Source organism: Eriocheir sinensis, chromosome 61 (genome assembly GCF_024679095.1).
Source record: "Eriocheir sinensis breed Jianghai 21 chromosome 61, ASM2467909v1, whole genome shotgun sequence".
Classification (NCBI taxonomy): domain Eukaryota; kingdom Metazoa; phylum Arthropoda; class Malacostraca; order Decapoda; family Varunidae; genus Eriocheir; species Eriocheir sinensis.
This window is the reverse complement of record NC_066569.1, coordinates 1551492-1574464: the sequence shown is the minus strand read 5'-3', so window position 1 is coordinate 1574464 and position 22973 is coordinate 1551492. Positions and strand designations below refer to the sequence as shown.

General features: G+C 43.4%; 1 protein-coding gene across 1 annotated transcript in view; it reads left to right on the top strand.

The window, feature by feature from the left end:
- The first annotated feature begins 319 nt into the window (after positions 1-319).
- The window catches only part of LOC126985999 (uncharacterized), a 38981-nt gene continuing 16327 nt past the window's right edge, over positions 320-22973 (top strand). The window contains exons 1-2 of the mRNA XM_050841684.1: positions 320-366; positions 8271-8331. Coding sequence (XP_050697641.1) covers positions 320-366; positions 8271-8331 — 108 coding nt within the window. The remainder of the gene's footprint in view (positions 367-8270; positions 8332-22973) is intronic.

The window sequence follows — 22973 nt, the reverse complement described above, 5'->3', positions numbered from 1 at the left end:
TCTCCTAACGTGAACTGCACCTCATTTCCCTCATATAGGCTCTGTATTATATTTACTATCTTGTCATCTACACCTACATGTCCTAGCAGTCTAATGAGCTTTTCTCTGTTCACTGTGTCGTACGCCTTTTCAAGATCTATGAATACTAGGTATAACTCCTTCTTCTTCAACTTGTTCCTTTCAATAATCTCTTTTAAGGTAAATATATTTTCCAGCCCTCCTGCCTTTCCTAAATCCACTCTGTTCCTCTCCAAGCACCTTCTGCATCTCTATCCAGTTCTTAAGCTTTTCGTTTATTACTATTCCAAACACCTTTGCCATGGTGTTCATGATAGTTATTAGCATGATGAAACCCACCCAGACCAGGTGGGTTTCATCATAGTGCTCCCAAGCGTGGTGACGCCACGCACAGTTGGGAGAATTTCTTGGCGTGTTTCATCACCGCCACAAGCACTTCCAAGCAGGATTAGGCGGTCTTGGGAGTAACCAGCGCTATAATCTTCCGCCGCTTGACGCCTAATATGTCTTCAATTAACATACATTACACTTCTTATATATAATTATGGAATTATAAATATAAACAATTGATATTTAGTTGAAATACAGCGATAGTATCTTCATTGTAAGGAATATGTGCACGTATTTTTTTTCCGTCTGCATCTTCAACGGCACCACGGTGTAAACAAACATTTAGTGAGTCGTGAGTAGACCCTGGCCACCTCGCCACCATGGCCCGCAGCTTGTACTGTGCATCAAATAACACTTGCACATTGATGCTGTGGTAGTTCTTGCGGTTGACGTACACTTCTTCGTGCTCATGTGGGGCCACTATTCTTACGTGGGTGCCATCAGCAGCACCCACCACACCGGGAAAACCAGCAATTTCGGCAAACTCTGCCTTCATTCTCTGCTGCTCCCCCCGGTTTAAAAAGAAACCCATGAACCGCCTCATATTCTCTTGTGTCACGAGAGCATCCACGGTCTGGGTGATGATTCTGCTGACTGTGGCCCGGGAAACTCCAAAGTCATCTGCGCTGCACTGCATTATCTCGTGGCGGTATCGCAGAGTCAACGCCACTTTCAGCTCCGCTGTGACCGCACGGCTCCTCTCAGTCCTGTTGCCAATCACGTGTCGCACCAAGTCAGTGACGAACAACAGGCCAGCACGATCCACCCTGTACCTCTTCTTGAACTCGGTGTCATCATACTCGTTAACCCTTCGCGCACGATGACGCGTTCGGTCATCAAAGTAAAAGGTCCTGGCGCCGATGACGCGAAACGCGTCATAAAAGTAAAAAAAATGATTAAAAATTTAATTTTCGTGAAAGTGCGTAAATTTGGAGTGTCATTTGTTGGGATAAGTTTCTTAGAGGTAACATATGGCAACCTTTCTAAGGAACGTAAATGAGGAACGTGGAGCGATTTTTAGTTGTTAGCCTACTCTGACGGGAGAGGAAAAAATACAGTTTTCTTGGTGTAACTCAGGAACTAATAGGCGTACGAAGATTTTGAGGATACCATAAGAATCCTCACTAAATTCCGCTTCGAAACATATATTCGGCTAAAAAAGTTGGCCCACAAAATTTCGAGATAGCAAGTGGGGAAGAGTTGGTACTTAGGATTTATTGTCTACAATACTCTATACGGAGACTTGAAACTAGTGTCTATTGTTAATATATATTTTTCCTCTATTTTTATTTGCGCATGTTCTAGTATCTTACTGTGCGCGAGAGGATTAAAGATGTCCCTTCTCGGGCGAAAATTCCTTGGTCGGTGCTGGCGGGGTTGTTCACGGGCTGCCATGTTTACAGTCTGACGCTTGGAACCTTCCTTGGGAGCGCTTGGGAGACCCCGCACGGCCTCCCAAGGTGGCGAGCGAGATAGGCAGAGTTCCAAGGCTTGGGAGCTTTCGTGAAACATGCCCAAGGTTTCTCGCACGCTTGGGACTCCTTGAGCACACTTCCAAGGACTTGGGAACTTTGATGAAACCCACCCCAGGAAGGGAGCAGTTTCGGAGCTTATGAAGCGAGTCGTGATCCTGCCATGCTAACCCGCCGCTCATCACCACCACCAGCTGATTCGCCACTCCCTACACTAAGTACCTCATCACGCCCTTCTCCACCACCACTTGCTTCATCACCACCTACTCCACCACCACCTACATCACCACCAGCTGCAGAATCATTGCCACATGAAACATCACTGCAGCTCCAACAACAAATTGTGCACAGAGGTGTTCAGTTGAACCCTCCTCCTTCTGATACAAGCGAAACTTTCATCACCGTGTCGCTTTCCCAGCTACAGACACTCATCGCAAGACAGAAGTGCCCAGTACAGTCGTGCAGGAATACCTTGACCGTAACTTCTACAATGAGGAAGGTGGCGCCTTCTGACACCCTCACCTGCGAGTGAGTAATATTTTTTTATTAAGGGGGACCAGATGCCTTAGCATTCTCCAGTAAGTCAACGAGGTATACACAATCATATGTGAAAATTTCATGCCAATCAGATAAAAACAAATGGCAAAACATGGACAGAATGGAGAAAAAAATCTTTAGGAGCCAATATCTCTGAAAGTAGATTTTTACACTTCAAAAAATTTCACAAAATCAGGAAAAAGTCTGCCCGACTTTTGTTTGGTACCAACTAAAACTACAACTAAAGGGCAATTTTTTTGTATTTATGAAATTTCAAAAATGTTAAAAGAAAACGGGACACAGAGTAGAGAAAATTGTAAGTGAAAAAAAATTGCAATTACAAAATGTAGATATGTAAACAAAGTTTCTATGTTTTTTTTCACAGCGATTAACTGAAAAATAAAGTCTGTGAAACCAAAAAAAAGGAAATTACACTTTATTTGAGTCTCCCCTGTACTTCACCCGAATTTCATGAAATTCACAGAATCTCATATATTTACAGAAACAAATAACATACTAAGATTACAAAGCTATTGGACGTACCATATGGGCAGGAGGACCCCCCCTTAGTCGCCCCCCTTAACTCTCGCTTGACAATGTTATGCAATGACGTCATCGACCATGCCAGCCGGCGCATTTAAGAAACTAGTAGGCTATTATGAATTGAATTGAATGACAAAGCTATTATTTTGCATTTAAGAATACTAAGCGATTCATTTTCATTTATAAAACTAGGCTATTACTTTGCATTTATGAACACTAATTTATTATTATGCATTTAAGAAAAGTAGGCTATTATTTTGCAGTAACTTTTTTTTTCTTAAGAGAAATTAATTCTCTCTCTCTCTCTCTCTCTCTCTCTCTCTCTCTCTCTCTCTCTCTCTCTCTCTCTCTCTCTCTCTCTCCAGAATGCACACTGATGACCAAAGCCAGCAAGTAATTAGCTTATGGAATGCAGAAAATCTTATTACAGAGTGTGCACTAGTGGAAACAAGAGCATTCATAACAGATTTTTCTTAAAGAAACAATCGTCGTGCAGTTGATGCTCACAGTTTCGTAAGAAAAATCCTTAAATAATCTCTCTCTCTCTCTCTCTCTCTCTCTCTCTCTCTCACACACACACACACACACACACACACACACACACGTCACCTAACTTGAATGGAGCTCTGCTGGATAGTTGCCGTCTTTCGCTAGCGGCGTCCGAAACGTTTTGGAAACTGTGTCAACACCTGTGTCCCACAACTGTACATCATGAGTCTTGTACGAGGAGTTATTTCACGCCCGGCCGCCATTTGCACTGTTTACAAACCACACAACCACACCCACACAACAAACAGCTGCATGCCGCGTGTCACCAGAACCGCGTGAATTGTGTCTTGCCTAGTTGTCTGTCATAACCTATGAGTGATGGTGAGAATAATATGCTTATTATGATATCAGAAGCTGTGCATCATCAGTATGTTTACGGGGATGTATTTCTCACAACACCAGCCCGGCCGCCATTTTCATTGCTTTACTCAAGGACACTCGTCAATTCAAGCAGTAAAGATTACACCAAAAATATATAAATGTCGGGAAACTGTACATTGTCAATGTTCTTTAACCCGTACATGTTTCTGAGCATTTTAAGAACTTTTTTTTTTTTTTTAAATTGTTGTCTTAAAGTTTGGGGTGCGCGTTATACAACGCCGGTGTGCGTTATACGCCGCAAAATACGGTATTTATTTTTCGACAGAAACCTACCTCTTGTTTGATTTACATTGTTTTTGATTTACGCGACCTCTTCAAGGATGCAATACTCGCGTAAATCGAGAGTTACCTATAAATGAACCTTTGAAAGCAAGATAATGTTGTGTACGATTCTTGTGTGCTGAGTGAAGGCTGCAGCCGTCATATGAAAAGTGACTCTGCTATCAAGCATGACATGTCGTGGGTTGAGTTGTACAGAATCGTGAAATCCTTGCTATAAATAGTGTAGTCAGAATCTATTCTGTTTTTTGTTTCTAACCTGCCGTTTCCTTTTAAGAAGCAAGAAATCATCAAGGCTTCACTGTTTGAGTGTTACATGTGAGTACAATGGATAGAAATAGCTTTTACCACCTTTATTAACCCGGGAACGCAAACCTTCAGTTTTTGTCACACATACACAAACCTGGGGTGTAGCTAACCCCATTTTCGGATCGAGAAAAAACACGTTTCCTTTCAAACAATTGTATTTTTTAAAAATTCCACAGAAATTAGCCTCCTTCCTCTTCATTTTGGTTGTTAAAGTTACTTGACTCACTAAATTCTTCTGGTCTAAAAAAAAATAATGGAAAAATACTGAAATTTCAAGTTTTCCCAAAAATTCGAGATAAAAATTCAAATTAAATAAAAAAAATTTCTTTAAAGAAACAGGTACCAAAAACACATACCTGGGGTGGTATGCACCCCAGCATATCATAAAGTGGGGTGTCATGCACCCCATAACACACATGGCACATAGTACAAAAACACTAACGTGGGGCGTGCTGCGCGAAAAAAGAATAACATCAACAACAGAAGGAGCACCAAACACACGTGCACCACCTCCAAGAGCAACCTTCGGCAAGGATCGCTGAAGAGCTGTGAGCTAATGCAGGAGAATTGCCAATGTTTTTTTTTTTTGTGGGGTGGACAGCACCCCAGGTTTGTGTTCCCGGGTTAATGACATTGACATGTACAGTAGTAAAGAAAAGTAACAATGTTTTTTTGGGTGTGTGTTTATTGTTATGGTACCCTCGTCTAACTCGAGTCTCGAAGCGCGCCATCAATCATCATCACTGCACCAATAACCAACTCATGCATGAATCCTCGAAGCTCCAGCCGCACCAGCACATTCACTCGAGGACTCGTGACTCCACCTCGAAGCTTCACCCATCATTCAATTGAATGTCACGAAGCCTCACACTTCGCGGACTCGTCTCGCCTGCCGAGGTTATAAATAGACCTCCAAAAGCTAACCCCGGCAGTCTCAACCAAAAGCAGCTCACTTGCCGATGACGCAAGGACTCTTCACTTGTGAGCTAACCAGGATTCACCAAGGGGTCTGACACCCACACACTCACACACACACATCTATCCACATACCCATTCTCACTTGTATATATATATATATATATATATATATATATATATATATATATATATATATATATATATATCTATATATATATATATATATATATATATATATATATATATTTGTATTCCTTATGTGTAATTCTTAACTCTAAACTAAAACACCTCAGTGAACTAATATTTCGTTCCACAATTGTAATTCTTATTTGGTTCCTCTAAGATAATTTTCATACTTAGTTCCTCATTGATATTTGTAACTCTAACTAATCACCTCAGGGAACCAAACCACTTACTTTTGTCATTGCCTATTTTGTCATATGTTCTCTTCTGATGTCAATTAATTGTCGTATTAGGTTAAGTTTTAATAATAAGTAAAATTGTACCATTTGCTTTCCCTTAACCTTACAATTATGTTATGTCACAGTTAGCCATCTTTTCAACACAAATCAACCCCTAGTCGTCAGTTAGCTGTATTCATAACATTATTAACAATATTAGCGGTACCCGTGGAAATTCCATGTTTAATGTGCATTATACAATACCAGGAGTGTAGATTTAGCTTATCACTAAAGCGTGACAGTTTTATGTTTGCCCGACATCCTGCCACTACCACTAACCCCAGCACTATAGCCACTAACCTACTACACCTCTAAGGCGGGGTTCCCACTATTCCGTTTTCATGGATCCATCGACCGTCAGTGATGTCATCAACAGAGCCCGGGCGCCGTGAGGAGCCTGTCCAGAGATGAACTCAAGCTAACTTTTGGGTCCAGGATAGGGGTGGTGGTGCCAGTCCAGTGATGTATATTCTACATATCATGAAAATATGAAATAGAAGTACTTAGCTACAAAATAACATATACAAGAAGTCGTTGTGGTTAATGCTGTCCATATGTTTGTCAACAAATGATGAGTGACTGACTGACGGAGTGGATCATCCGTGCTGAGCGGCTGCTGTTTCGCTGACATCATTTTGACGTCATTAACGTCGACGGATTCGTCAAAACAGAGCAGTGGGAACCCCACCTAACCCTCACCAAACAGTTTACTGACCCAATTTCACTCAGAAAATACCAAAAAGATACCCCTTCATGGTATATGCCGAATGTACAAATTTTAATTGATTTAAATAATGAATAGCGTGATGCAATAGCAAAGGAAACTGAATAAGTGGAAGAGAGGATCAGGACATGTGATGTGATAAAACCAACAGGTCACTTGTCACCACAACACACCAACACCAACAGTTACACCTGATTCACTTCCCTCCCCTGCACACTCGGCTCCCCCGTCCCCCCAACAGCCAACACAATTATGCGTGTTATGCACCTGTACAGGTGCCCTGCGCATCATAAATCCAGATCCAGATCCAGAGAAGATGTGTCACACGTGGGAGCCGAGGTGCGGTGTGTACACCAAACACAAAACACAACACTGCCAGTCACTAGTGTGCCGGGTACCTTGGCGGTGATGGTTAAAGCGGCCATTACCCAGGAACGATTTTGGTGGAGTAGGGCCCTGCTCGGCAACCTTGGGGTGGACTTGGGCAGACTAGTCTGGAGCTATTTCTGCTGTGCAGCGGCCCAGTCAGCTGACGTTTTCTGTTATACCTGTCCGAAAGAATGGATATCAGTGGTCCAGTGGATGACTAAAGTATTTGTTGTAAATGTATTTTTGTTTGTCATTGTAAAAATAACTATTAAAATACAGAAGAACCTGGTTTATCCGGCACAAATGGGGGAAGCTCGTACTGGGTAAACTGTTTTGCCTTTGTTTTGAATTTTGAGACTCATTCCTATGGAATTGCCTTTTTTTTACATCCAAGTCTATAGCGCCAGTAGGCTTTCTTGGTTGGGCCTGGTGGTCAGCCCAAGCCCATCATGGCGCAGGTAAGTATTTATAGTGGCGCCATCTATTCTTGGCTGGTAGCGGCGGATTGGAACCCACATCATCCAGAATGCGGTGAAACGTGGGATCAGCACACTAACCACTCACCCACCGCCTACCCAATAGAATAGAAATCCTATAGTATTGCTAACAAGATGAATACATCCCATCCTACCAAATAAGCCCCAGGTCTGGATATGGTGGCACAACACACTGGTCCATGTCGTGGTGAGGAACATGTGTTCTTCACTAACAGGAAAAGACCATCGCCTTGCACCGATGATAAACGTAACCTTTACAATTATAAACGCTACCTTACGATGCCCATATTTCTTGACTAATCATCATTTAACATTTATAAAGTACTATTACTACATATTCAGTTACTGAAGTGTTCAACTTTAAGTGAAACTTAATTTATTAAATGGAACTCTGGGGAGGCGGTGGCTGAGTGGTTAGCGTGCGGATCTTCAATCAACCATAACTTCAGCGACTCCGGTCAAGAGGAGCACCGGGGGCAGCATGGGCCCAGCAAGTCATCCATCACGGCAGCCACTAGAAAATTAGCCTGCGTCACTAACAGGCTGGGGCCGTCCATGAGGCCTTTCAAGAAAGCCTACTGGTGCTACAGACAGCATGTAGATAAAAAAGGGGGGTGAGGGGGGAAATCGTGTCCCAGATATTTGCCGTTGTTTTAAGGGTGCTGTTGTTTTGAATGCTGGATAAGTGAGGTTATACTGTATTAAGTTTGTTTCAATAGAAAGATCCTTCATGATTACTATTATTATTCTCTGTCTCTCTCTCTCTCTCTCTCTCTCTCTCTCTATGTGGCTAATTTTTTTGTTGCCTTTTGGCATTTTCCAGCTTCAGGAAACCTTGGGAAGCAGCGTGGCAGGTTCAGAGCACCTCAATCAGCAACTTATCAGTGAGTAGCTTTACCTAAATTATAGTAGAGTGCGAGTATAAAAAAGTGGTTTATTTATGAAATCAAAATCATTTCATAGTTGAAACATACACCCACCTCAGATAGTTGGGACATAAGGTGGGGCATCTGGCTAGGGTAAATGTTAACTCAGAAGGGCAATGTGGGGTACAATGTTACCCTGAAATACTGCGCAAAAACACGTTTTCGTCGATGTGGCATAGGGAAGGTCCACACCCGGGGCCCCGGGCCCGGCAGTTGTGGTGAGGGTCCGAGGGATCATCAGTGGCTACCAAAGAGACTCCTTGGTGGCTACCCTGCCTTCAAAGAGAGAGGACGTGTGCTGCTCATCCTCCACTTTCCTGTGCTGCCAGACACCCTCTAGGGTAACTTATTACCCTGCATTCACCTTGTAAGGATGATAATGAAATTAGATAATTTTACTTTTAGCCCTATTACACTAATGCAATTGTCCCATTGTATTGTTGTTTAATAAATTTTCATTGATTTACGTTTAATGATCAACATTTGTGTTTATTTACTGTGCATATTTACTGTTTTTGACTAAAATGTGCCTTTTTTTTTTCATTTTCTTCAGAGCACCATGAAAGCCTACCAAAAACTAATTTCTGATGAGAAAATAGCATGCTACTTGTACATGTTGAACCCCATGGATAAAGATGATATTGAGTTCGATGACTGGTGAAGATGTGGTTATACAACCAGTACTAAAAATGCTGGAAGAACAGGACCCAGGAAGAAGAATCATCCTCCCTGGATGATCCACCCTCCACCGAAACACGTGGATGTAGCACATCACCAACCCCTACAAGCTCCTGCATCTCCACAGCCATCCAAGGAGACACCACATCTTTTGACCCTCTACATGTAATTCCTGGGAGGACTGCAGTCACAGCCAAGGATGGGACAAAGTGGACCAAGGATCTTATTTCACGAGATGGAATGAGAAAGAGGAAACGTGATAGTAATACACACCAAGTAAGGCCCACACCTGTCACTGAGTCTGCAGCCACCTTACCTGAGATCGTTGAAGTTGTTTTTGGATGAGGGAATGCTGACCAGCATTGTGTAACTCACACCAATACTTTCATCAGGAAAATAAAAGACAGAGTGAAATCCCCTACAAATACCTATCGTGACCTGACTTTGATGGAGCTAGATGCACTGCTGGGTGTCCTCACAACAGCTTGTGGTAAAAAGGACAATCACATATCAGTAGAGGAAATGTTCAGCCCTGATTTTGGGTGCCATGTCAGAGAGCTGTTTTAGTTTCCTCATGAGGTGTTTATGCTTTGATGACATGACAACAAGGGCTGAAAGAAAGTAGCAGGACCGCTTTGCTCCCATACGACATGTGTGGGATACCTTTGCTCAGCACTGCCGGGAGAACTACGAACCTAGTGACAATGTGACTGTTGATAAGAACATAAGAATGTAAGGAGTCTGCAAGAGGCTGGCTGGCCTATACAAGGCAGCTCCTGGGCCTATACAAGGCAGCAACTCCTGGCTTTTCGAGGGCGCTGTATTTTAAAGATGTATATGCCGAAGAAACGTGCAAAGTATGTTTCATTATGATTGTTCTGAGTGAAAGTGGAGTTCAATGAAATAAAATTTTCTAGATATTTTATTGACTTGGAAGTTTTTCTCTTCCATTTCAGGTATGGCATCAACCTGGTTCTGGGGCGTGACTGTTCTTATTATTTTATGTTCAATGCCTTTCCTTACCTTGGGAAGGGTTCCATCAAGAAAACTGAGAGAGTCAACCAGGGTCAATTCCTGACCATAAAGTTGTTGGAGGACTGCTTTGACACTGACCAAACTGTAACAGCTGACAACTGGTTCGCTTCTCTTCCTTTGGCCAAAGCACTGCAGGAAAATGGACTGAATATTGTGGGCACTGTGAAGAAAAAACCTTACATACCTACTGTAATGACTGACATGTCCAAGACTACGCCAACTGGAACAACAGCCTTCTTCTTCAGTAAAGACAGTATAGTGATTTTCTACAAGGCCAAGAGTGACAAGGTGGTGACACTTCTCTCAACCATTCACCACTCAATAGGGTTTGGTGAGAAGAACAAATCCACTGCCCTCCTCTATTACAAGAAGCATTAAGGTGGGGTTGATACCTTTGATCTACTCTGTACCAACTACTTGTGCAGCAGCCAGACAAACAGTGGCCTATTTGCATCTTCTTGGGGATACTCAACATTGCCTGCACGAACTCACACATCATCTATAATCACAAATGTACTAAGTAAGACATTCCAAGCTTCACAAGGAGGGAATTCTTGAAGACACTGGGGTCTAAACTCATCCAGAAATGGGCCAGTGAAAGACTCAGCCTACCAAGTCGGCACATGTGTCAAGAACCTCATAATGGATGTCTTTCATATCTCCAACCCCACTGTGGAATTACCAGGGACTGCTTGAAGGAAGAGTTCGCAAAGATGCACAATATGCCCAAGAAACAAGCAAAGGAAGACCAGAGAGGTGTGTAGATGTTGCAGGAAACCTGCATGCAAAGATCACTTCAACCTCTTCTGCATAAACTGCACAGAATTATAGGTAAATATACCTACTCATATTGTATGCCCACTTCACAGTTTATGTATATAAGAATAAATTACGAAGTATCAACACTATCAGCATTGTTTCAAGGCTGATTTTGGGCCCTACATTGAAGATATATGAAATGTAAATATTTATGTGACTAATAAGTATCTCTCTTTTCACCTTTACAGATTAGGGTCCACCCTTGGGGCTAGGCCCTCAGAAGTACCACAGTGGGTTGCCCAACCATCAAGCCTTAAGGAGACCAAATTTAACAGATAAAATTATGAAATTATATTTTTGGAAGAATTTTTATTTTTGTTATTTTTTCTTTCCCCCCCAAAAAAATATTGCAAAGCACCTGTGCCATTTAATGATTTAATAAAAAAAAGAGCTTTATGTGTTACATTTAAGCAAGATTATGGGTTTATATTTTAGTATATTCATTTGCCCAATAAAATCACTGCAACTATTTTTGTTCAGTTTAATTTCCTTTTGGATAAAAAAGTACCCCACTCTCCCAATGGGGTCATAATTTTAAGGGGTTTCCCCCTTTGATAATGAACATGTTAGTACACATAAAATGCTTCATTTTGAGTGCCCATTCATCTTTCTACCACAAATATTTAACAACCAGTGGCAAGTTGAACTTCCGGCACCTGCCAAAAGTGAGGTTCCTAAAATATACCATTTTTTCGGAAAAGGGGGTTAAAATAGGGGTTTAAAGGTCCTTCTGAGTTCACATCCACCCTAGCCAGATGCCCCACCTTATGTCCCAACTATCTGAGGTGGGGGTATGTTTCTAATATGAAATGATTTTGATTTTGGGTCTCCGCCTCTCTTCTACAGTGTCTCGACCAAAAATGGGTAATTGACAACTTTTAGGGCTCTTTTACACGAGCGCTCCCGTACGCGCGTTCGCATGCCAGCATTTTAACATTCAGTGGAGTTCAATGGGACCTTTCACACGACGTGTTGCACGCGCGTACAATGTGGCACAAACGCCCAAGCCAGCAAGGTCCTTGCTAGCTACTAGTGGCAATGGGAGCTTGCACACGAGCATCTAGGTATGCTCACACGCAGGCCCTGTTGCCATCGGCCATCGCTGTCAGCTGGGTGAGAGGCCATTCATGCTCAAACCTTCCTGTCCTGTGGATGTGTACTGACAGCAATCAGTTACGGTGTGTAGTGCATTCGAGTATGATGTAACAGTCATGATTTATATCGTCTGTTTCATTCCATCTGTCCACTCCCGAATGTAGATGTGGCACCTGTGCATTAGTAGTTCGTGATTGCGTGAAGATCAACTTTATAGTATCAGTGATATATTTGAATGGTTGTGTATAGTACATTAAACCCTCAAGCCCTCTTATATGAATTGCATACATTCTGATTTGCATCGATGATCTACCATACAAGCACACCAAAGAACAACTTGTATTTATCTATCTATCTGTATCTCCAATGCTTTACTCCCTTGCGGGAACTTCCCTCCAGGGGGTGGCCGTGGCAGAAGTGTCTCCATCTCTCCCTGTTCTGGCACTCCCTCTCAGAACATTCAGTCCTGCTACTTCCAACTCTCTTGCTCCAATACTCACTCATCCTATTGATTTGCTTCACAGGTGGTCTTCCCCTGACATCAGCTCCCTCAATTCTTCCCTCATACACTCTCTTCACGAATTCATTCTCCCCCATCCTCACCACGTGTCCAAACCATCTCAACGCACCACGCTTCACCCACTCCACCACTCCACACTCCACTCCTTTCGCTGTCACACCCACACCAAACCGCTCATAAACGCTTTCATTACTTTCTCCATCCCATCCTGACACACCACATGCACCTCTTAAATAACTCATTTCCGCTGCACGTATTCTCGATTGCTGTGCTGCATTCCACGTCCACGTCTCTGATGCATATGACAGAGTTGGCAGGATAATACTATTCCTTATTCTCCTCTTTACCTCCATGTTCACACTTCTTCCCTTCATAACTCTCTCCAATGCACCCACCTGTCTGCCCTTCACTGCTCTTTCCCTCACCTCACCTTCCATACTACCATGCTTACATAAAATAGTCCCTGAATATTTTAACTCAAGCTAGGTTTCCATCGACAAGAGAGCACGTTGCGACCACCAAAAAGACAAAATTTTGGCTCACTTGCTCACACTCACTTGGAGATAGCAAGGAGGTAGCATCGAGGTCGGTAGGCATCTTGCGACTGCCAGCTTCTGCTTAAGACACTCGCAGATTTTGTGCGAGTCGAGCGACCGGATGTGCCCTCACAACGTGGTAACAACACAGTCGCAACGCACTCTTATGACTTGCAACGCACTTGCTACACGGTAGCAAGGCGGTCGCTACGCGGTAGCATGTTAACTTGCGAGTGAGTCACTACACAGTAGCAAATATGAGCGACCACATAGTAACCACGTAGCGAGTCAAGAGAGTGTCTTGCGAGCATATAGTGACTGCGTAGCAAGTCATGAGAACAGAGGGCCACCCATCGGGTATAAAAACGCTTTTTTTTTTCTCACATCATTCAGCAACCAGATACTGCAACGCAAGCAGCTCTCGCCACTCTCACGACGCACAGTAGGCTACCCGCTTCAAGTGTGCCTGGAAAAAATAACTCTGGGTTCAAAAAAGAGATTGGCCGGAAGGAAGAAATCCAAGCAAACCAACCCCAAGCAGTCTGCCACTCCACCTCCGAGGAGCCCCACACCTCTCCAGGAGACAGCCGCCGAGGAAGCCGCTTCTCGCAGGATGTTGGCCTGGACCTGAAGGAGAAGAGCAAGGTACACATCGTCCATGCTGACTGCTTGAAGGTCCAACCCCAACTGCAACTCGGAAGTGCTGCCACATCATTTTTATACCCTCCGAGCTTTTTTGGTCACATCTCACTCGCTACATGGTTTCCATGGAAACACAAACTAGCGAGCCATTGAGAGATTCATGAGAGTCGTGCGAATGAGCAATTTTTGCTCACTCTCATGACTCTCATGAGTCGCTAGCTGCTCTTTTGTCAATGGAGACCTAGCTTCAGTCACCTCCTCCATTCTCTCCTCCTCTAACCTTATCCTACACCTCGTTGTACCCTCTGCTCTAACTCTGTATGGCTTTGCAAAATCAATGACCTGTTCTCTTGCCCTCTCAAATACCATGACCTTATTCATTCCAGCATTCACTTGCAGCTTTCTCCTCTTACACACCCTGTCAAACTCATCCACTATTCTCTGCACCATCCCCTCATTCTCTGGCAACAACACTGTATCATCTGCACTCCCCTCCCACGGCCCCGCTTCACTCGACTTTCCACTAGCTCATCCCTATACTGTCCATACCCCTTATGCAAGAGTTAACCAGCATCTTCACTCTTTCATCCCTTACACTGGTAAACTCTGGAATAGCCTTCCTTCGGTTGCATTTCCTCCTACTTATGACTTGACCTCTTTCAAGAAGAGTGTATCAAGACACCTCTCCACCCAAAATTGACCTCTCTTTTGGCCACTATTTACTTTTGTCTGTTGTGGGAGCAGTGAGTAGCATAATTTTTTGCTACACTTATTGTAGCCCCAAATGTTTTATGAATAGCCCTGGATCTCTCTCTCTCTCTCTTTTTTTTTATTATTATTTTTTTTTAGAATAGCCCCACCCGGCCAATACAAAATATTAATTCTGGTTATCATCATCATCATTTCATCAATGCCTTCTCCTAGGAGCTCCCACCAGGGGATGGCCACGGCAGAAGAGCTTCCAACTTTCTCTATCCAGACACTCCCTCCTTGCCTGCTCAAAGTTTCTCAAAGATCTTTCCCCGCTCTCCCTAACGTACTCTTGCACCCTATCCCTCCATTTCACTGGAGGTCGTCCTCTAGCATTCCCTCCCTCTATCTCACTCACATACACCCTTCTGGTCATCTTACTCTCCTCCATTCGCTCCATGTGGCCAAACCACTTTAAGGTCTGTCGCTTCACTTCTTCCACCACTCCACGCTTCCCTTCACCCCTGTGACACATTCCAAAACGCTCGTACACACTTTCATTACTCATTCCATCCATTCTACTCACACCACAAGCACTCCTCAAATAACTCATTTCCACTGCTTGCACTCTAACCTCTGACTTTCATTCCAGGCCCACGTTTCACTTGCATATGTGAGGGTTGGTACTATTATTGTATTTCTCAAATCCCCCTTTACCTCCATGCTCACACTTCTGCCATTCATGATTCGTCCCAAAGACCCTACCACCCTTCTTCCTTGCAATGCCCTTTCTCTTATATCTCCCTCCATACCACCATGCTTACACATAACTGATCCAAGGTACTTAAACTCACTGACCTCCTCCATTTCTTCACCATTCAAAATTATTTTTCATTCTTTTTCACATTCAATTCCCACTCTATATGGTCATACAAAATCTACAACCTCACTTCTACTTCGCTCACAAACCATCACTTTACTTTTGTTGACATTTACTTTCAGCTTTCTCCTGTTACAGATATTATCAAAAACACTGACCAAATTTTGTAGGTCACTTTCATTTTCAGCAATGAGCACCGTGTCATCAGCAAACAGTATCGAATTCAGTACCCACTTACTTCCCTCATTGAACAGTCTTACTCCAACTTTTCCAACTTTGCCCTTCATTTCTCTAATAACACCATCCATATAAAAATTGAATAACCATGGTGACATGACGCACCCTTCTCTTAAGCCCACTTTTATCTCAAAATGTTCACTTGTTTCTCCAGTAATTTTGACACATGCAGATGCATCCTCATAGAAAGACTTTATTGCACTAAGCAGTTTTCCTCCCACACCATAAATCTTTAAAACATCCCACAATGCAACCCAATTGACTCTGTCGTAAGGATGTAAATAACATGGGTAGCCTAATATTCAAAACACCCTAGCATAATATTCAAGTTATTATTTACTATTTTGTGTTATTTCCATTGTTAATCATTATTTACATGCAATAAACTATTAACCTTTTCACGCACTATGACGCGATTCGTGTCAAAACGGAATCGTCTACATCAGAGCTTTTGACTCGAATCGTGTCAAAAAACTCAAAAATTTGCCAAAAATAAAGTGTCTTTTAGAATCGCATCAAATTTTTTTGCGTGAGAGATCCAAGCTAGACCTATGAAATAAACTAATCCTCATATCTCTTGTACCATTGAATTTGAAGTGATAAGGGCCCATGGCTTAGTTGCCTCTCAGCAGGCAGCCTGTGAGCACGGACTGTCGTCCCTTTAAATTGTGTCCAGAGCCTGGTAAGCCTGGATTACAATTGTCAGATGAAATTGTTGAAATTTATACTTACTTCCGATGTAAAATGATCGTACCGTGATGCAATATTTTGTTTTATATTCGCAGGGACCAGTAACTGTTACTATTTGAAAATATGGTTAAGAAATTATCAAGTGAAGAGATTTTGAGACCCATTTGTACAGAGCATGATGCTGATTCTCATGTAAGTGACGGTGATGATGGAAAATGTGAAAAAGATCAGCAGAGAGTGTTAGGGAGAGAGACTTAGTGGTAATTATTATGACTACTATTGTGTCTGGCGAAGTTCTTCCAGAAAGCAAATAGGTGCACTAATAGTCATGTTTGTTATTATTATCAAAACCCTATTCCAGACAAAATTGACCTCTACGTTGACCGCCTTCACCTGGCCGTTGTGTTTTGTTTGCCGCCTTTTCTTTTTTTTTCTTTTTTTTACAGAAAAGAAGACAGTTCAAGAGCATGAAAAAAAAAAAAAAAAAGTAATGAAAAAAAAGCCCACTACTTTCTGCTCCTGAATAGAGTACAGAGGAGTGGCCAAAAAGAGAGGTCAATTTCGGGAGGAGAGGTGTCCTGCTACCCTCCTCTTGAAAGAGTTCAAGTTGTAGGCAGGAGGAAATACAGATGAAGGAAGCTTGTTCTAGAGTTTACCAGCGTGAGGGATGAAAAAGTAAAGATGCTGGTTAACTCTTGCATAAGGGGTTTGGACAGTATAGGGATGAGCTTGATTAGAAAGTCCTGTGAGGCGAGGCCACGGGAGGGGGGGAGGCATGCAGTTAGCAAGTTCAGAAGAGCAGTCAGCATGAAAATATTGATAGAAGATAGAAAGAGAGTAAACATCGCGACGGAATTTAAGAGGTAGAAGACTATCAGTAAGAGGAGAGCTGATGAGACGAAGAGCCTTAGACTCCACTCTGTCCAGAAGAGCTGTGTGAGTGGAGCCCCCCCACACATGAGATGCATACTCCATACGAGGGCGGACAAGGCCCCTGTATATGGACAGCAACTGTGTGGGGGAGAAGAACTGGTGGAGACAATACAGAATGCCCAACCTCAAGGAAGCTGATTTAGTGAGAGAGGAGATGTAAAGTTTCCAGTTAAGATTTTGAGTTAAGGATAGAACGAGGATATTTAGTGTTGAGGAAGGTGTCAGCTGAGTGTTGTCGAAGAATAGGGGATAGGTGTTTGGAAGATTGTGCCGAGTTGATAAGTGGAGAAATTGGGTTTTTGAGGCATTGAAGGGCACAAGGTTCCTTCTACCCCAATCGGAAATGATAGCAAAGTCTGAAGTTAAGCGTTCTGCAGCCTCCAGTCTGGAGTCATGTACTTTCTGTTGGGATGGTCTTCTATTGAAAGGAGTTGAATACTGCAGAGTGGAGTCGTCAGTGTATGAGTGGACAGGACAGTTTGTTATGGAAAGAAGATCATTGATGAATAACAGGAAGAGAGTGGGTGATAGGACAGAGCTCTGTGAGCTGTTTCTTCTACTGGAGAAAAGAGAATAGATAGAAAAATATAGTAATTTGTATTTGTGGTATATGTGGCCTTGATCATGAATTTGTTTTGTATTCTCTCCCTCCTTGCCCAGCCCAAGCTCCTCTACACTGCCCCTAAGGACAGGCTATCTACTCTGACATCTTTACCACCCACGCCAGCCTCTCCTGTCGGCTTACCACGCATCACCACCCTCACCAGTACTGTGGCAACCATGGAATACCAACCCCTGTCCAGACCTCTAGTACCATCTGCACATCACCCTCACTTATCACCACAACCTTCTAAATCAAAAGCATCACCACAACCTTCTACACTACCATCTACATACGCTCGCAATCTCTTGCCCTCTATGACCTCACTCTCTCACGTGTCCCAACATTCTCCTCTCCACAGCATGTACGCTCAACTTGAGCCCGTTTCTTTCTCTACTCCACCTGGACACATATCTCGTATTTCCTCAAGCTCTGTTACACCCACTTCACCGTCTGCCTTTATTCCAGATGAATACAGGAGTCTGGTCTGCTCTACCCACACACACGAACAGTTTACAACACCAGCACTACTCCCCACCTCACAACTGCCACAACTAGCACCACCACAAGAGTTACAGCTCTCACCACTAGCAGCATCACTACAACAGTTACACAAGCTTCCTCCACAACCTGCATCATCACAGTCTTCACTACAACACTCACTACCTTGATCATTTTCTTCTTCATCACCACCTACCCCGAGACGTGGACGGAGAGGGCCTAGACGGGGGTATGGAGGTAGACCCAAGGGAACAAGGAGGGGTAGAGGTGCAAGATCTCAGCAGGCCCTCAATCTCATTCCCAGCCTAGGCCCAGCTGGAGATAACGCACAGTGGGGTGCTGGGCCATTCACTCCCATGGACACCCCGTTCACTGGAACACCAGGAATGCAAGTCCCACCTCCCCAAACTCCCCTTCAATTCTTTCAGTTATTTTTTACACAGGAGCTGCTACAGTACCTGGTTGTTGAGACCAATAATTATGCAGCATTTATTGGTACACCTGCTAATGAATGGGAAATGTGTAATGAGCAGGAGATGGCTAAATTCCTTGGGCTATTTTTCCTAATGGGGATAACTCCTCTGCCACCCTATAGACACTACTGGAGGGAAGGGTCAGTTCATGATTATCCTGTCTTTAGGAACAACATGACTGGCATACGTTTCAGGAGCATACTGTCCCACTTCCATACCTTCAACAGTCGAGCCGTGCCAGCAGGCACCACTGACTGCCTAATTACAATATATACAATAATGAACTACTTAATCAATCAATTCCAGCGTGCTTATCTACCTAAGGAGCACATTACCATTGATGAAGGAGGCATTGGATGGAAGGGGCAGCTCACATTCCGAGTCTACAACCCAATGAAACCACAAAAGTATGCTGTCAAGCTGTACATTCCAGCTGAATCAAAATCAGGTTACGTGTGGAACTTCCAGGTGTACGCAGGACATTCACAGGCAACCTCCAACACCATTCTGCAACTCCTGGAAAAACTGAGAGGGGTTGGCTACAAATTGTACATGGATAACTACTATAATTCTGTCCCCTTGTAAGGTGTGTGGCACCTTACAACTGAATCGTGGTGCTCCTATGGCCCTCCAGGAGCTCAGCAAGGAGCAGAGGAGCATGGTAGATGACAAAATCCAAGCACAACATAAAGGCAATGTAATTGTGTTGCTGTGGAAGGATAAATGTATTGTCAACTTGGTGTCAACTTTCCACAACACAGGCACCAAAGAAAAGCAAGTGAACACCAAGGTGATGGGGCAGGATGGCAAGTACCACACTGTGGCAAAGACTATCAAGAAGCCTGTCATGGTTGAAAACTACAATCAGCACATGGGTAGAGTGGATCATTATGACCAGATGGTTCAATATTACCCCATACAAAGGCAAACATACAAATGGACCACAAAGTTTACCTTTTACCTGATCCAGACGGCCATTTTCAACTCGTTTGCTCTCTACAAGATGGATGCCCCTACTCCCCGGAAGATGGTTATGCTGGAGTACATGGAAGACATAATTGAGAAACTCTTGAATTTCAAGGCAGAGGAGTGGCCTGCATTAGGAGTTCCCATCTACCATGCTCCTGATGTTGCAAACACACATCCCCCTTCTCAGCCAAGGAAGCATGGAACTGCAGCCCCTGTCACCATTGCTGCAGCCCCTGTCACTGCTGCTGCAGCCCCCACCACTGCCGCAGCCCCTGCCACCGCTGGTACAGCTCCTGCCACCACTGCTGCTCCTGCCACCACTGCTGCATCCCCTGCCACCGCTGCTTCAGCCCTTGTCACCACTGCTGCATGTACTGCCACTGTTGCTGCAGCCCCTGCCACTACTGCTGCAGCACCTGCCACTACTGCTGCAGCACCTGCCATTGCTACTGCAGCTTCTGCCCCTGCTGGTGCTCCTCCAGTGGTGCTTGGCCCCTCTGCCATACCTGCAGCATCACCTGTGCCAGAAGTATGACGAAGGCCAAGAGGTGGAGAAGGTCCAAGGGCTAAGCGCCCTAAGATAGTTTTGGACGACAATCTACGCCTAAATATAGCTATTGGCCATGAGAGAGTGAGGATCCCAGACAGGAAACGCTTGCGGTGTCATGTATGCTACCTCAGGCATGTGCGGAAAGACACAAGTCACATGTGCCGGGTGTGTGATGTGCCTCTTTGTGTAGGAAACTGTTATGATAAATATCACACAAACCTCAATCTCCAACTGTAAAGCACACACACACACACACACACACACACACACACACACACACACTCACAATCACGTACAATAAACCTCTGTTATAAAAGAACACATAATTTATGCTCATGTCCTCCAACAAATTCCACTGCCAAGTTTATAATGCCTACCCCCATCTCAATGTGTGAGTGGAAAAGGATGTATTTTACTATCTCAAGAATGGACCGTATTGGCTATACAGGCAGCGCCACATGTGGCCACTCAACTCCAAGCTGAATTTTCCATAGAGTTCAAGTTATAGACTATTGTGCGTCTGAAGCTGTCTCCGAGATACATGGCCATGATATGTCGCCGTCGCCCCAAGCCAATAACTGCACATACTTCACTCCTACCCGATTTCAGTTTTTCTCCATGTCAAATAGAGTCAGGAAATCGGGTAGTAGTAAAGTGTGTGCAGTCGTTGGCTTGGAGTGGTGGCAACACCAAGGCCTTGTATCCTGAAGGCAGCCTCAGACACATTCTAGTACAGAACTTGAGTTCTATGGAAAGTACTGCTTTGACAGTTCACTGAGTAGCCACGTGTGGCACTGCCTGTATAGCCAATACGGTCCCTTTACTCAGTTATTTACAGGATTGATTTAGCCAGTGACATCTCAAATAATGTGCGACTTACTCTTGATTTTGCGGTGCCCTTGTCATTAAGCCGTGAATTTTGAAAAATCATCCGCTTTGGTGCGAATCGCCATAACTCCTTTATTTCTGAGGCTACAGTAAAGTTTTTGGTATCAATCAACGGCAAAATAAAAGGGCTATATTTTTAAATTAGCGACTGGACTCGAAAACCGACTCAAAAGGGTAAAAAATCTAATAAATTTGCAAAAAACGACTCTGAAAAAAAACTTTTTGAGTTCCCAATCATGAAACCTGCTCATTTTTTTTAGAATTTCAAAAAACTTATTTAACAAATGATTTAGCCCTGCTAATGTGCTTTACAATATGGTGCATAACATTTTCCTACTCCCAATAGTTTCGTCGTTAGAGCTCGAAACGTAAACCCTGTCGAGAGCGATTTTGACGAACTCCAGACACTTTGCCGTTTTTGTCTAGTGTGGCCTTGCTATTGCCTCTAGAAAGCTGTACTTTGGCAAGTAGCCTCTCTTGGCAATGTAGTTTGACCAACTCGAAGGATTTTGTGATAGCTCAATTCCAAGTTCGTTGTCGAGCCGTCACAAAATAGCCTGTTTTTCGGCCCTTTTGCCGCGATTTGGATACTTCCTAGTTTTTCTATTATAATTTATTTATTTATTTAATGCTTTCCAATTTTTGTTTCTGATCATTATTTTGTATTAAAATAGCTTTCATGTGCCACCAAGCACGCCTTCCTAGCTTCAGTAGTTTTTGCTCGAGCTTGACCAGAAGTCGCAACGAACATTCACCGAATCTGACTCATTTCATGCGCTGCGATGAACGTTTTGGAGCCTTCTGATTAATGTAGAATCACTTAGGTAAGGACAGACCACCTAGCCTGGACCATGGGGTCTGTGTGGCCTGATTTTCTATGTAAATCTCTCTCTCTCTCTCTCTCTCTCTCTCTCTCTCTCTCTCTCTCTCTCTCTCTCTCTCTCTCTCTCTCTCTCTCTCTCTCTCTCTCTCTCTCTCTCTCTCTCTCTCTCTCTCTCTCTCTCTCTCTCTTCATTGTAGCCAAGATCAATATTGTTTGATTATAATAATAATTATAATAATAGTAATAATAAAAATAATAATAATAATGATAATAATAATAATAATAATAATAAAAATAATTTACTATTATTATTATTATTATTATTATTATTATTATTATTATTATTATTATTATTATTATTATTATTGTTATTATTATTATTACTATCATAATTATCTCCTTGTTGAAATTTGCATGTGGTTTCTTTGGTGAGGCCTGGCCGCCTGAGACGCCCGTGTACAGAGCTTTCCCACGGTGTGTTTTGTCTTAATATGTTGGACAGTTTGAATAATGTTTGACTTCCCGGCATGAGTTCCCATATTAGTAACCTTTCATTTTCACTCAGATGCCGGAGAATATTATTCCTTCCCTTACTCCTCTCCTCCCCTTCCCCTTCACTCCCCCATATCCTCCCTACCATTCCTCCCTGGCTAGTGCTCAGCTGTCACACCACCCTTCCTTTCTTCCTTCCTTCCTTCCTTCCCACCCCCCACTTCCTCCTCTCTCACACGATGCTGATCTCCTCCCCCTTCCCTGTCCCCTCCCTCCTCCCTCGGAAAGTTGCATTCCCTTCCCTCCCCCTCCTCCCCTACCCGTCTTCTACTCCCTTGTCCCCCCCTTCCTCCTCCCTTACCTCCCTGTCTCCCTCCTCCTGTCCTCCTTTATTTTTTTTTATATTGACTAGTGACTACCACTACCGCAGTACCGCACACCGCATACCGCATTGGGAAAGAAAAAAATGGGACCGCACTACCGCAACCCCACTACTCCGGAAAAAATACCGCACTACCGCAACCACACTACTGATTTTTCAGTACTGC